General features: G+C 49.9%; 1 protein-coding gene across 1 annotated transcript in view; it reads left to right on the top strand.

Moving 5' to 3' along the window:
- The window catches only part of LOC119465203 (uncharacterized), a 37,383-nt gene extending 25,175 nt beyond the window's left edge, over positions 1 to 12,208 (top strand). The window contains exon 3 of the mRNA XM_037726002.2: positions 11,631 to 12,208. Coding sequence (XP_037581930.1) covers positions 11,631 to 11,854 — 224 coding nt within the window. The 3' untranslated portion in view covers positions 11,855 to 12,208. The remainder of the gene's footprint in view (positions 1 to 11,630) is intronic.
- The last annotated feature ends 1,906 nt before the right edge of the window (positions 12,209 to 14,114 follow it).

The following is a 14,114-nucleotide window of genomic DNA, read 5'->3' as shown; positions in this document are numbered from 1 at the left end:
ATCATCGAGCGAGATGTGTTCATGTTTACCTGTGTGCGCGTGACACCGTGCTAGCCCCGATCGTGGCCAAGATTTTGAATGCGATCTCTTCGGCTAACTCACGTGCCTGCTTGGCATACGCCATGTCCATACTACCGCGTACCGCGTATGCGCTCTGCTTTTGACGTTTAATTCGCGTTGAAGCGAGAGGGGAGAAAGCGCACAGGTCAATTGGCCCGTTGCTGCTGGCGTGCTTTCCCACTCGGGCGTTTCCGCAATCATCGAGCGAGATGTGTTCATGTTTACCTGTGTGCGCGTGACACCGTGCTAGCCCCGATCGTGGCCGACAGTTTGAATGCGATCTCTTCCGCGAACTCACGTGCCTGCTTGGCATACGCCATGTCCATACTACCGCGTACCGCGTATGCGCTCTGCTTTTGACGTTTAATTCGCGTTGAAGCGAGAGGGGAGAAAGCGCACAGGTCAATTGGCCCGTTGCTGCTGGCGTGCTTTCCCACTCGGGCGTTTCCGCAATCATCGAGCGAGATGTGTTCATGTTTACCTGTGTGCGCGTGACACCGTGCTAGCCCCGATCGTGGCCGACAGTTTGAATGCGATCTCTTCCGCGAACTCACGTGCCTGCTTGGCATACGCCATGTCCATACTACCGCGTACCGCGTATGCGCTCTGCTTTTGACGTTTAATTCGCGTTGAAGCGAGAGGAGAGAAAGCGCACAGGTCAATTTGCCCGTTGCTGCTGGCGTGCTTTCCCACTCGGGCGTTTCCGCAATCATCGAGCGAGATGTGTTCATGTTTACCTGTGTGCGCGTGACACCGTGCTAGCCCCGATCGTGGCCGACAGTTTGAATGCGATCTCTTCCGCGAACTCACGTGCCTGCTTGGCGTACGCCATGTCCATACTACCGCGTACCGCGTATGCGCTCTGCTTTTGACGTTTAATTCGCGTTGAAGCGAGAGGAGAGAAAGCGCACAGGTCAATTTGCCCGTTGCTGCTGGCGTGCTTTCCCACTCGGGCGTTTCCGCAATCATCGAGCGAGATGTGTTCATGTTTACCTGTGTGCGCGTGACACCGTGCTAGCCCCGATCGTGGCCGACAGTTTGAATGCGATCTCTTCCGCGAACTCACGTGCCTGCTTGGCAGTACGCCATGTCCATACTACCGCGTACCGCGTATGCGCTCTGCTTTTGACGTTTAATTCGCGTTGAAGCGAGAGGAGAGAAAGCGCACAGGTCAATTTGCCCGTTGCTGCTGGCGTGCTTTCCCACTCGGGCGTTTCCGCAATCATCGAGCGAGATGTGTTCATGTTTACCTGTGTGCGCGTGACACCGTGCTAGCCCCGATCGTGGCCGACAGTTTGAATGCGATCTCTTCCGCGAACTCACGTGCCTGCTTGGCGTACGCCATGTCCATACTACCGCGTACCGCGTATGCGCTCTGCTTTTGACGTTTAATTCGCGTTGAAGCGAGAGGGAGAAAGCGCACAGGTCAATTTGCCCGTTGCTGCTGGCGTGCTTTCCCACTCGGGCGTTTCCGCAATCATCGAGCGAGATGTGTTCATGTTTACCTGTGTGCGCGTGACACCGTGCTAGCCCCGATCGTGGCCGACAGTTTGAATGCGATCTCTTCCGCGAACTCACGTGCCTGCTTGGCGTACGCCATGTCCATACTACCGCGTACCGCGTATGCGCTCTGCTTTTGACGTTTAATTCGCGTTGAAGCGAGAGGGGAGAAAGCGCACAGGTCAATTGGCCCGTTGCTGCTGGCGTGCTTTCCCACTCGGCGTTTCCGCAATCATCGAGCGAGATGTGTTCATGTTTACCTGTGTGCGCGTGACACCGTGCTAGCCCCGATCGTGGCCGACAGTTTGAATGCGATCTCTTCCGCGACTCACGTGCCTGCTTGGCATACGCCATGTCCATACTACCGCGTACCGCGTATGCGCTATGCTCTGCTTTTGACGTTTAATTCGCGTTGAAGCGAGAGGAGAGAAAGCGCACAGGTCAATTTGCCCGTTGCTGCTGGCGTGCTTTCCCACTCGGGCGTTTCCGCAATCATCGAGCGAGATGTGTTCATGTTTACCTGTGTGCGCGTGACACCGTGCTAGCCCCGATCGTGGCCGACAGTTTGAATGCGATCTCTTCCGCGAACTCACGTGCCTGCTTGGCGTACGCCATGTCCATACTACCGCGTACCGCGTATGCGCTCTGCTTTTGACGTTTAATTCGCGTTGAAGCGAGAGGAGAGAAAGCGCACAGGTCAATTTGCCCGTTGCTGCTGGCGTGCTTTCCCACTCGGGCGTTTCCGCAATCATCGAGCGAGATGTGTTCATGTTTACCTGTGTGCGCGTGACACCGTGCTAGCCCCGATCGTGGCCGACAGTTTGAATGCGATCTCTTCCGCGAACTCACGTGCCTGCTTGGCGTACGCCATGTCCATACTACCGCGTACCGCGTATGCGCTCTGCTTTTGACGTTTAGTTCGCGTTGAAGCGAGAGGGGAGAAAGCGCACAGGTCAATTTTCCCGTTGCGGCTGGCGTGCTTTCCCACTCGGGCGTTTCCGCAATCATCGAGCGAGATGTGTTCATGTTTACCTGTGTGCGCGTGACACCGTGCTAGCCCCGATCGTGGCCGACAGTTTGAATGCGATCTCTTCCGCGAACTCACGTGCCTGCTTGGCGTACGCCATGTCCATACTACCGCGTACCGCGTATGCGCTCTGCTTTTGACGTTTAGTTCGCGTTGAAGCGAGAGGGAGAAAGCGCACAGGTCAATTTTCCCGTTGCGGCTGGCGTGCTTTCCCACTCGGGCGTTTCCGCAATCATCGAGCGAGATGTGTTCATGTTTACCTGTGTGCGCGTGACACCGTGCTAGCCCCGATCGTGGCCAACAGTTTGAATGCGATCTCTTCGGCTAACTCACGTGCCTGCTTGGCGTACGCCATGTCCATACTACCGCGTACCACCTATCGGCCAATAGAATGGTCGAACGCCTTCACGTCAACTTAAAGCCGCCTTGATGGCTCGCCAGTCTTATGCTTCTTGGGCTGAAGATCGTCTCTTCCTGATTTGCGTGCGCTCGTCTTTCAAGGATGACCTCGTCTGCACAACTGCGGAGTTGGTCTATGGTACAACGTTGCGTATACCTGGTGAATGTTTCGCTCCAGCTACTGTCGCCACGCGCAATCCAGACAGTTACCTTCAACAGCTCTGCTACCTCTTTTCACGCCTACGTCCTTGACCTAGCCGGCGTTTCGTCAGCGTTTTTGTCAACTCGCGTTTTTCGGGAGCCCTCTAGCGGCCATCGTCATCTTCATCAGCCTTCTTTTTTTATGGCGCGCGCAGGTGCATGTGCATGCCCATTTGCCTCGTTCCTCGTGCTGCGAGGTTAGCAACTTCAAAGAAGAATAAAATATAGTTTTTTTTCTGCTCCTGCCATTCGCCTGAATGGTTACTTGTTCTTTCGGTCGCCGACTCACGCATTGTTATAGTGGACCTAACCTCGGTCAATATACCTAGCATAACCTAGCAAAACCTAACAACAACTTAGCCAAGTCACGTAAAAGCTAGGTGTTCACAAGTTCCGCTGTTGACTCCAGCCTTGCACCACTAGTGCAAGCTGCCCACATTAAAAAAATATTACATCTAACATTATGGAAACAGCTCTGCAGATTGTGCTCACTGTCGGAGTCGATGGTATGTAAACCATTTATCAGCTTGTTGGCTATCCAGTGCCATCTGAGTTTCTCCAGCGAGTTAGCAAACTGACCAACGTGTTTCTGTAAGGCGTGCAGTTGTGTGTGTGTGCTGCGAACATGTGCGGAAACAGCAGCAAGACGCGGACCACGATAATATGACGGTGACGGCATTGTGACTGATTATGTTATTGCGATAGCAATTATATGGACACTCCAAAGCGGATTTCTGCCGTCGGCGTCGTCATCGCCGTCGCCGTCGCCGTGAGGTTCCGTATGACGTCAACGGCGATGAAATCGTCGCCGCGCTACGGACGCTGTATGTGCGAATGAAAGGGCGCGAGGGACGCGCGCTTTCACAGGGAGCAAACGCGCGTTCTGCGCTTTGCTCCCTGAAGGGCTGCAGAATTAACCGTCTCTTTCCTCCTTTACTCAGCCACGGTTATGACAAACAACCCAGAGATTGCCGAGCAGACAGCAATCGCCTTGGCGTTAACGGATACCCGGAGGCCATACATATACAGTGATTCTCGTAGTGCAGTCAGAGCCTTTCAGAAAGGTGTAATCTCGCAGCAAGCCTTACATATCATACAAAAGAGCAAAATCCACTTCCATTCAATCTGCTGGTTCCCTGCACACCTGGGAAACATAGAGAAGCCCCCCCCCCCCCCCCCCCTGAATCTCAACGAGATGGCCCATAAGAGCGCGCGAGAACTAACCCTCCGCAGCGCCGCCCTCACGGATCCGGACCATTTCCAAGAGAACAGGGACGCCCCACTGACATATAACGAGATCACTAAACACTTCTACCTCAGCCGAAGGGAATTTGCTACACCACATCCCACACTCAAGAGACCACAAGCACTCACTTTGAGACTACTTCAAACCAATACATACCCCACACCCAAACGCCTACACTACTACATGGCGGAACGATTCCCCTGTACACAGTACGCGAACTGTAATGAAACACTTGACCTCAAACATATGCTCTGGCCATGCGACCGAACTACCAATGCCGATTACACTCAGGACCTGGCCAGGTTCGAGGCTGCCATTCGCAGTCCGGATCTGGTTGAACAACTTTGGGCAGTCCAGCAAGCCCACGACGCGGCCTCGAAGCTCAGTCTTCCGGTCCCGACGTGGGATTAGCCCTTCTATGGGTCACCCCATAGCCTTGCAGGACCAAATAAAGTTCTCCATCCATCCATCCATCCTCCTTTACGATCGCCATATATAGAGAGCAAACGCGACTTCTTGCAACGCGCGAAAGGCCGTGGGGGGACGGGAGGGAGGGAGGGGAGGCGACGGTTAGCTGCGGCACCAAATGCGGATTTATGTCAAAACGTTGCGAGGCGAGAAGGTGGGTAAGATTTCTGACGTTGCTCGACGAGTGTCCAATTCTGATCTCGTCGAAAACCTCCAAGCCGCCCCCAGAGGCACCGGCAACAGTCATCAACGCCGCGCGCGTTCGGTCAAACGCAGGCAAAACACCGACGGCGTCGACAACAGCTCTGCGCGTTGCGGGTGCTGCTGCATGTCCAAGTTAATACAGCTGATAAAAGTACTATCCTTACTCCGTATAGCTCTCTACTAATTTGCTATCGAGATTGATATTTCGCCTTTCGGATGAAACTCGGCTCGGCGTCTTTAGTAAAGCTGTCGCTCTAATACAGCACTAAACCACTTAGCCTTGCTAAGTGGTTTAGAACTACACACGTCTAGAACTACACACGTCATTTCTGGAACGAACCACTGAAACTTGTATTTGCATAACTGTTACAGTCTGTTCGTGCTTTAGTAATAAAAAGGTAATATTAAATGAAATAATAAATAACTGTTGATATGACAACAGAATAACATCATCCACAAGCCTGTTCATCAGGATATGTTTGTAGCTGCATTAGGAAAAAACGTTTGCACAGTTTGCGTTTGGGCTTCGGGGCGTCTTCCGTTACATGCAGTACAAGTCATCTTATATTCTTTTTCTAAATCCACATTTGCGCAAACAGTTCGAGATGCACGTATAATTACTAGACTAAAAGAGTAATTATGAGCAGCCGTTTTTCTCAGTGAGTAGTGATTGAGTCAAAGAAGTAGCTGGGGCTACGCCGCAAATAAAGGAGCAACAATTACATAGGATGTTCCTATGCAGAAAATTCTGTCAAAGTTAAGCTTCAGCAAAGTGACATTAAAGAGACAGTAACCAACATATTCTATGTAAGTGAGATTTGCCGCGAAATGAGACATGCACAAAAGCCCCCCGTGTCCTCGTGTACGTGTCCTTCCTTTGTTTGTGTGTTATTTTACAGCTAGTAGGGATCACAGCAAATAATAATTGGGCCAAGAAGCAGTTATCTTGAAAGAACATATTGTTACGGAAGGATAAAAGAAGATGAACACGCTGGCTGCATCGTGTTGTTGCTGGTCAGCAATCTTGACCACATTAACTCTGCTTGTGTGTTTGTATATATATATATTGTAGTTGCATTCTGTCTACACTCCCAACATCTCCTTGGCAATATTCTTATGCAATCTAGTTGAGTAACGCGATTTCGTCTTCTTTAAATTTCAGGTATGGGGTTTGGCGCCACCATCACGTGCTTCTCGATGTACACACTTTGCTATTTTGACAAGTACCGGGCAACCGCTACAGCTGTTAAATACGCAGCTTGGAGTGCCGCCGGGCTCACTGGTCCATCCATCATGTCCTTCCTTGCCGGCTATTACGGCCTAAACGGAGCTCTTCTCCTCAGCGGAGCATTCATCATTCAAGGCGCACCACTGGTACTCCTTCTCAGGCGTCCTCGTCCTTTTATTATTTGGCGTAGGTTACGCGGCCCTGCAAGTAACGACGACTCCTCAGCCAACATGACGAAGCCGCATCCGACGTCTGAATGCAGTTCCCCAATACCCTCATCCCAAAGTTTCACAGAAGCGCCCACAACTCAACTGCAAGACACCGGACTGTGCGTTGCTTTGTCCAAGAAGAATGTATCGGCACTATTCCACAGCCCGGATTTCTACACTCTGGTGGCTTTCTTGGTATTATTTGACTGGTCCACTTCAGTGCACAGTACAACGGCCGTGGACTACGGTCAGGCAAAAGGAGCACCGCTTGAGAAGGCAAAGTTTGTTTTGACTACCACGGCTTTCGGTTATCTTGTGGGCCGCACAGTGGTGCCCTTTGCGGCCGACAGAATACCGTTCAGCCGTGCTCCATTCGCCGTAGCCGCCCTCGTGACGTCGTTTCTGACTTTCTTGGTACCTTCTATGATCGAATCTTTCGAGTGGTTTGTTGCCCTAAACATGATCCTCGGAATTTGTCAAGGTTATGTCTCATGCATGCGGGGCGTTCTTATATCCGAATACCTGGGCATACATCGTTTGCCGGTCATAGCTGGCTTCACGGGCGTCTTCCTTGTACCATTATCAACCAGTGGCCCAACGATTGTCGGTAAGTAAACGCAATTTTTTTTCGGCTTTCCGGGTTGTGAGCTCAATGTTCTCCCTTTGAACGCGAAGCGTTCGTTGCCTCTTCTCCCGACTTTCCAGGTGCTGCTTTGGTCTTGCTCGCAGGCGCCGCTAGGTTTCTTGCAAAACCCCCCAGAAGGCGCTTGCCTCCGCGCATCCTTGTATATTGTGTGTTTTCTCAAAAATAAAGGTAGGACATTAGGCAAAATGATATAAGAGCTTGGTGGCGCAATCCAGCACCCCGTTTCAAAGGGGGCGCTCCTAGCAACCATCCATTCATCCATAGATGTTCTGCATATTCTCCCCTTGGGGAGCAGAGTTGCGCATCTGATTGAACGCACCGCTCGCGCCCCCATTTGGTAAATCTGGACACATGCGCAAAAAAATTTCTTTTTGAGGGAAATCCAACTTCGCGGTTGCACCTGCACCATAAAGTTTCTATGACCTGCACTGCCGCCCGCAGCGCCACCATCGTCGCAAGCCTCTGTGGCCGGCCCCCCACTGTGCTACCGCCTTCGCGGAATGAAGAAGGAAGTACACTCGGCAGTTGAGCCGCGCCGTATGCTGCATTTAAGAGGACGGGCTTTTCTGCTTAACATAGATGCGTCGGCGTGCATGATGGCGGACCTATGCGCAACTCTGCTCCCGTAGGGAGCATAACAGCAACTCTACGCATCCCGGCCGGTGCCGCAGCGGCGGCATCTCACTGTTTGTGCTTGTGTTCCTATGCGACAAAAATGCAGCTGCTGGGCTCTTTAGGTCGCGTGCTGGGCTTTGACAGTGTAAATTACACTCGTCAATAGCCTGAAGAGAGCGCTAGGAGCTGGTGTATCAACAGCATACTGGCCACGTATGCAGAAGGAGCGCGTAAACCGGAACAGGTGCGTCTTCGCTACGCAGCAAAACGTGGTGCAGACCGCGAATGTATATGTACACAATGTAAGCATACATTTATAATAACTAAATGAATTACGTAGAGTCTCATAATTCAATAAAGGTTTAACACTTCTCGCACGATGTGATGTGCCATGTGAGGCAATGATAATGTTCAACCTCTCAGAGATTATGAAGAATGACACACGACAACGCCTCAAGCTAACACGTCTCCCTATGTGTTTTGTGGACTACGCAGGCAAACAGCAGTGGTGCACGCAAGATAATGTTTAACATGAACTCACCACTCTCTGAAGAAACCACTCGCTGAAAAAATGTAACATTCGCCGCCAACATTACGGCTAATTATCGTCAATCAACGCAAACAGCATAGAAAGCGTCGCTTATATCGATTCCCACAATGCATGTGAACGGCAGATATTTTAACTGTCTGCTACAAGAACACGCTTCACCTATAGTTTATATGTGCTACAACTTTTGATATTGTATTGTATAATGTGACGGACGTCATTTACAGCCGGCCGCCCACCACGTAAAGAGCATCTTGCCATTTCGTGCGAAGGATGGCCTATTCAGCGAAAAAGCTGACGTCTGTAGCTGTGAAGCGGCACTTAAATTCCCGTTTGCTGGACGCCACTTCACGAGTGCGCCTCGGCGTAGCAGAGCGGGCGCATCGGCGTTGCACGAGAGCAGAGGGCATCACCGCGACGCCACGTCACCAGCGCGCCTCGGCGGAGTAGATACGGCGACGCGATGCCGCGGGGCGAGACGGGTTGTCGTCGGCGAAGCAGTCGCATGAAGCGCACGCGCGTGCTGGTGCCGCCGTCTCGCTATTGATAGCAGGCGCCCGGTCCGTATCTCTATGCTGCATTCTCTCTACGTATTCTATGCTGCTTCTTCGGTCTCTCGTCCAGCAGGACAGCGGTAGCTTGCGGCGTTGGAACGGCAGGCTATGTTGCTTCCTGGCTCCGGCAGCACGAACCGCTGTGGTACATAACTCGCCGCGCAAAACTCGAAGGACCACTCAGCGGGTTCAATTGGACATTAATGCTTTCGCATTCACAACTCATGTGAAGTGCTTAGGTATTCTCGGATTTTCTGTTCCTTTAGGTCCCTCAGTTTTTAACATCAACCTTTTTTTTGCTTAACTACGCTGCAAATGGTTAGATAATAGTCAGTACAAATCTTACAATAACAAACCAAGCTTACAGAAGGTAGAGCGGTTTGCCTGTGGTTACGTTGGAAACAAATTTGACAACACATTCTTATGTGAGAAATTCAGAAACCTATCATTAATTAATAATTATATTTCGGCAAATATGTTTAGAAGTAATGATGGCTTCAAGGTCAAGTAAATCTATCTAGCTTTATCAGCGCTTCTCTACAATACGCTCATTGAAATATCTGCCTGAGTGTCTAAACTTACAAACTGAATCAACTAATTTTGAATCGCTAATGAATGAACTGCGATAGCAACTCATGCATATAGCCTTCGCTACACTGACGGGTCGAGTAGTGAAAAAAATTGAGAGCCCTTCCTCTCTCGAGGAAAGGGAGGTAAGCGAAGCTTGTGGCAAGACGACGCTGTCACAGTCGTGCCCCTTCGTTTGCCCTAAACTCAGGGTCGGCGGCTCTTCGCTGACGTTTGGCCTCAACATCGCGCTCCCACAACCCGGGGTCCGGAATGCGGGGTTTCGCCTGGGCTACGGAAGCCCTCACGCTAGGACCGGCACGTCGACGACGAGCCCTTTCCCCAGCGAGTTCGGGGCGCCGTTGCTCAAACGCCGCCTGCTTCTCGGCGGAATGTACCACGCGAGTCCTTCCCAACCGTTCGAGGAAACTGATCTGAAGAGAGGGAAGCGCGGGGAAGCACGCGCCAACGCCTTTTCCTGCCCTTTTCTTCCCCGCGACACACCAAACAACCCTGATTGGCCGCGCGTGTCACGTGATCCGGCGCCGGTGCAGCTTTCCCCGCACCTGCTCTTTCGTTCTTCCTTCCTTTCTTTCGGTCTTTCTATCATCCCTTCGTTCTTTCTTTCTTTCCTTCTGTCTTTCTTTATTTCTTGTCCCTGGCACCGGGATCGAATCCAGCCCACAGCGGCCGCTTTTGGATGGGGGGCGAAATGTCAAAGCACCGGTGTACTTAGATTTAGGTGCTCTTTCAAGAGCCCCAGGTGGTGCAAATCATTCCGCAGTCCACCACTACCGCGTGCCTCATAATCAGATCGTGGTTATTGCACGTAAAACCCCATATTTTTTTTGTCCCTGGCACATACCCGTATATCCAATGCGGATATGAGCCATAGTAGTTCTAGCGTTACGTCGCCGGCGCAGGCTAGCGTATACAAGATTCGTTTGAAAATGTATCTTGCATAATTTAAATCCTCTGTTTAAAAGGTGTTTCCTCGGAAACGTTACCTGAAAGAGTTGGCCAAATTTTTATTTCCATTAGAAGCATATCAACGAGATATTTTACCATCTTTGATTGAAGAACTGCTTGCATTCATTCTTCAATATTCTTGTTAATACTGATGCATCAGGGGATGTGTAGAAATAATCTTAATTTATAAGCACTCGCGAAACCAACTGCCCGGTGAGAAGCGCATTAACCCATAGTCATGACTGGTGCTGGTGGGCAGGCAGACAGAAGGCCCGTAAACAACGAACTTGTAAGAAAATATAATTAAGAACCACAGCTCGCCTTGGACAGTGCTAATACTGGCGGCACTGTCAGCTTTTATCAAACGCAGTGACGCTGCGCAAGTCTGTGGGCTATTTATTTATGGATTGAAGGAAGTTATCAAGCCGTCGTAGGTGCTGATGTATTGCATAAGGGGATCTACTGCAGCATTCGCGGCACGCATGCAGTTTGAGTAGAGGTGCCTGTTCGACGTAGCTTTGCAAAGCTTCCATCGAAACCAGCACGTTCAAAACATTTTGGGTAACCAGTGGTTTAGAGTCGTCAAGGTGTCGAAAGTACACTTCCGTCGACACCAAAAATAAAGTGGTGCTGATTCCACACCCTATAAAATACGACGTGACGTATTTGGTCAGTTGCAATGGCGCGAATATGATATTTGTGGCCCGCGGCTAGGTCGGTATACTTATTTGCCCCACCACTTCTGAGTCGCAGCTCATGAGGCGGTCCCAACGTCTGTAACGTTGCTGACTAGGCTTTTGAGCAGCAACCGTTTGTCACAGAACACATTGCTTCGTCTTAAGCGCGCGGAATTTTTTACATATATATTTTCAGACTGTATATTAACATTTTTATTTGTGTTACGGAAATATTTTTGCATAATTTTAATTCAATCTCGCCCATCCAGCACAACGTCTCTATCCTTCAGTGTGTGTAAGGGTGTGTGCTAGGAGCGAAATACATTGAGGCACGCAAAGTGGTAGACTTCTAAAGTATAGGAGGGACGCGTGTTTCGCAGTTGTTTAATGCAGTAAACGCAGTACAAATCATTTTAAAAATGATGAACAGTGTGTTTCGAAATTGTTGAGAAAGGATTGTTAGAATGCACGCTGTATTATTGCAAGTTTTGACTAGCTTGTCTCACATTTCAGGTTTCTTCCGGGACACCCTGGGATCGTACGACAACCTCTACGCCATGCTAGGTGCCGTAAATCTCCTTGCTGCAGCGATGCTGTCTATCCTCGTTTACCGTGACTGTGCTCACCGTAAAGCCAACTGGACGCTGGCCAATTGTAATCGACCACAGCGTCCCATTGGCGAATGTTATAGTGCTGATTTTAGCTCCTGTTTTCGTGGGGACACGATTGTTTATTGACAAGCCTGAGTATTGACAAGCGTGAGAATTGACGAGCCTGAGTACACAGCTTCAGACCTGAAATTACGCATAGTGTAAATATTTTGGGAGCATTTCATTGGTTCGTAGTTAATACACAAATAAATATGTTGCAATTGCCGTAAAAGGAATCGTGTTCTAGCGGCGTACGTTCTTGTGGGAATATTCCATCCTAGGAACAAATCGTTTCCCAAAATGCTCAAGGGGCGGTTATAGTGCAGCAGCTACATTCAGCTCGCCGACACTTGTTACAGGCTGTTTACAGCATGCTTGCGCAATGTGACTGTAAACGCTTTGTGATAATAGTGGATCGAAGAAGCAATTTCATTAACGAATAATCGTTCAGCGAATTTTTTGAGCGGTTCATACTCTGGCCAGTCCGCAACATGTCGATTCTTATTTCCTAAATCCACGCGGAAATGTTCCGCGATAGAGAGAGTTTATCTCCACCACGAGAAGCAGTCAAAAAAACTATCTCAGTGTGCCTCCGCGGGTCAATTCAAAAGAAAAAGAAAAAGATACGACAAAACCCACCTCGCGATGAAAGTCGACGATGCAGCACCACACCCCATTGCCAATGACAAAAACTGCCGTATATGAGGTGTGCATGCAGCTGAAATCCTCTCTAGCGCTTGCCACGTGACATGTGGCGCCATCTAGTGGCAGTACCGCGAAGTGCCTGCGTGTGGCATGTGTGAATATATATAGACACCACATTGTTTGATTACGTATGACGTGGGTAAGATGCTGCCCAACACTGGCGACGGTGTCGTTAGTGGCACTTAGCCATCCACCCAAGTTGTCGTCAAGGAGGTTTATTGGTACGCGGCACATACCCAGTCCATGGTGCATATCCAGTGACCAAAGTTGGCGCCAAAGCTCTTCATTGAAGAACTGCACATACACAGGGTCACATATCGGTTGACCCAAATTGGTCCGAAGGCTGGTTTCAAACCCGGTTTGCTCAGCACAGCAGCCCTATCATTTACTGATAATGCAATCTACAACCAGTGACCCAAGTGTGCGGGAAAACGGCGAGAGACCCTGACAGACATAAACCGGAAAGCTTGTGAACTATCCTAAGAAGGCTAATCCCATTAGAAGCCCTATACAAGTAGTAATGATGCTGTGCAGTCAAATGGCTGCATTCATTGAGGTGCAGATATCGAAGCAGTCAACTGCACAACGCAAGCTGCCTAATAAGTTGTCTTCAAATGCGAAGACAACTTTGGTTAAAGAACCTAGCCGGCATAACGCGTGGGAATTCATGATTTTATAGAAGGCTCAAAACGTTCGCTCTGAATTCGACGATGGCACAAAATTAATTATCGATGTCGTTCACATTCTAAAGTGCAATTACAATGTTTCGTTTTTGGCAAGGAGTTCAGGTAACAAAAGTGGTAGTACAAGTCATCAGACCAACAGGCGCTGCCAAGCGAAAATTTTGAGTGAGTCAACTTTAATAAATATCCGGCAAATTGATGGCCTGGGTCTAGGCCGCGCAGGGGGCAGCAGAGAGACCCTGTCTCTCGGTAGCTTCCCGGGCTTGCTGGATGGCCCAAAGTTGGTCCTGAAGATCAGAGCTAGTCAGTGAGGTTCTCCACCGCGCCCTTAGTTCATCCGGGGGGACTGCAATTCTCCTCTGAACTATTTCGCAATCCCAGAGTATGTGTTCTAGGGTGGCTACTCTATCATTACATAACTTACATTTGGCCTCAGGGTATAAATCTGGAAACATGCGGTTAAGATGTACCGGGTTCGTGTAAGTTCTAGTTTCAAGTCGCCTCCAGTCAACCGGTCTGAGACCTGTTTAATTTTGGGTTAGGAGGTGGATATATACACCTCGACTTTCTGTAGAATTGGGTAATGTCACTGAATGAGAAAAGTCTAGCCCTATCCATCCGTTCCATCTCCTCCTCGGCCAGAGCCCCCACTAGTCGGGCGCGGTTAGTGAGTCCTCGCGCAACACGATGGGCAGACTCGTTAAGGTTTGGGTTGGCGGTGGATTCATAGTCTGTATGGGCTGGAAACCAGATGATTTCCTTGTCGTAATATTCCTCAGATGATATAAGTTTGGTTTCACTGTTTAGAATCGTTGAAGCTTCAACTGATATCCGTCCTCTGGCATAATTTCGTATAGCCGATTGAGAGTCGCTAATAATGTATCTATATTTGGGAGAAGCGATAGCCAGAGCGATGGCAACCTCCTCCGCTACCTCAGAGACACTGGTTTTGATTGAAC

This window comes from Dermacentor silvarum, chromosome 9 (assembly GCF_013339745.2).
Source record: "Dermacentor silvarum isolate Dsil-2018 chromosome 9, BIME_Dsil_1.4, whole genome shotgun sequence".
In the NCBI taxonomy this organism is placed as follows: domain Eukaryota; kingdom Metazoa; phylum Arthropoda; class Arachnida; order Ixodida; family Ixodidae; genus Dermacentor; species Dermacentor silvarum.
Note: the sequence above shows the minus strand (reverse complement) of the source record. Positions and strands in the feature narration are given on the sequence as shown.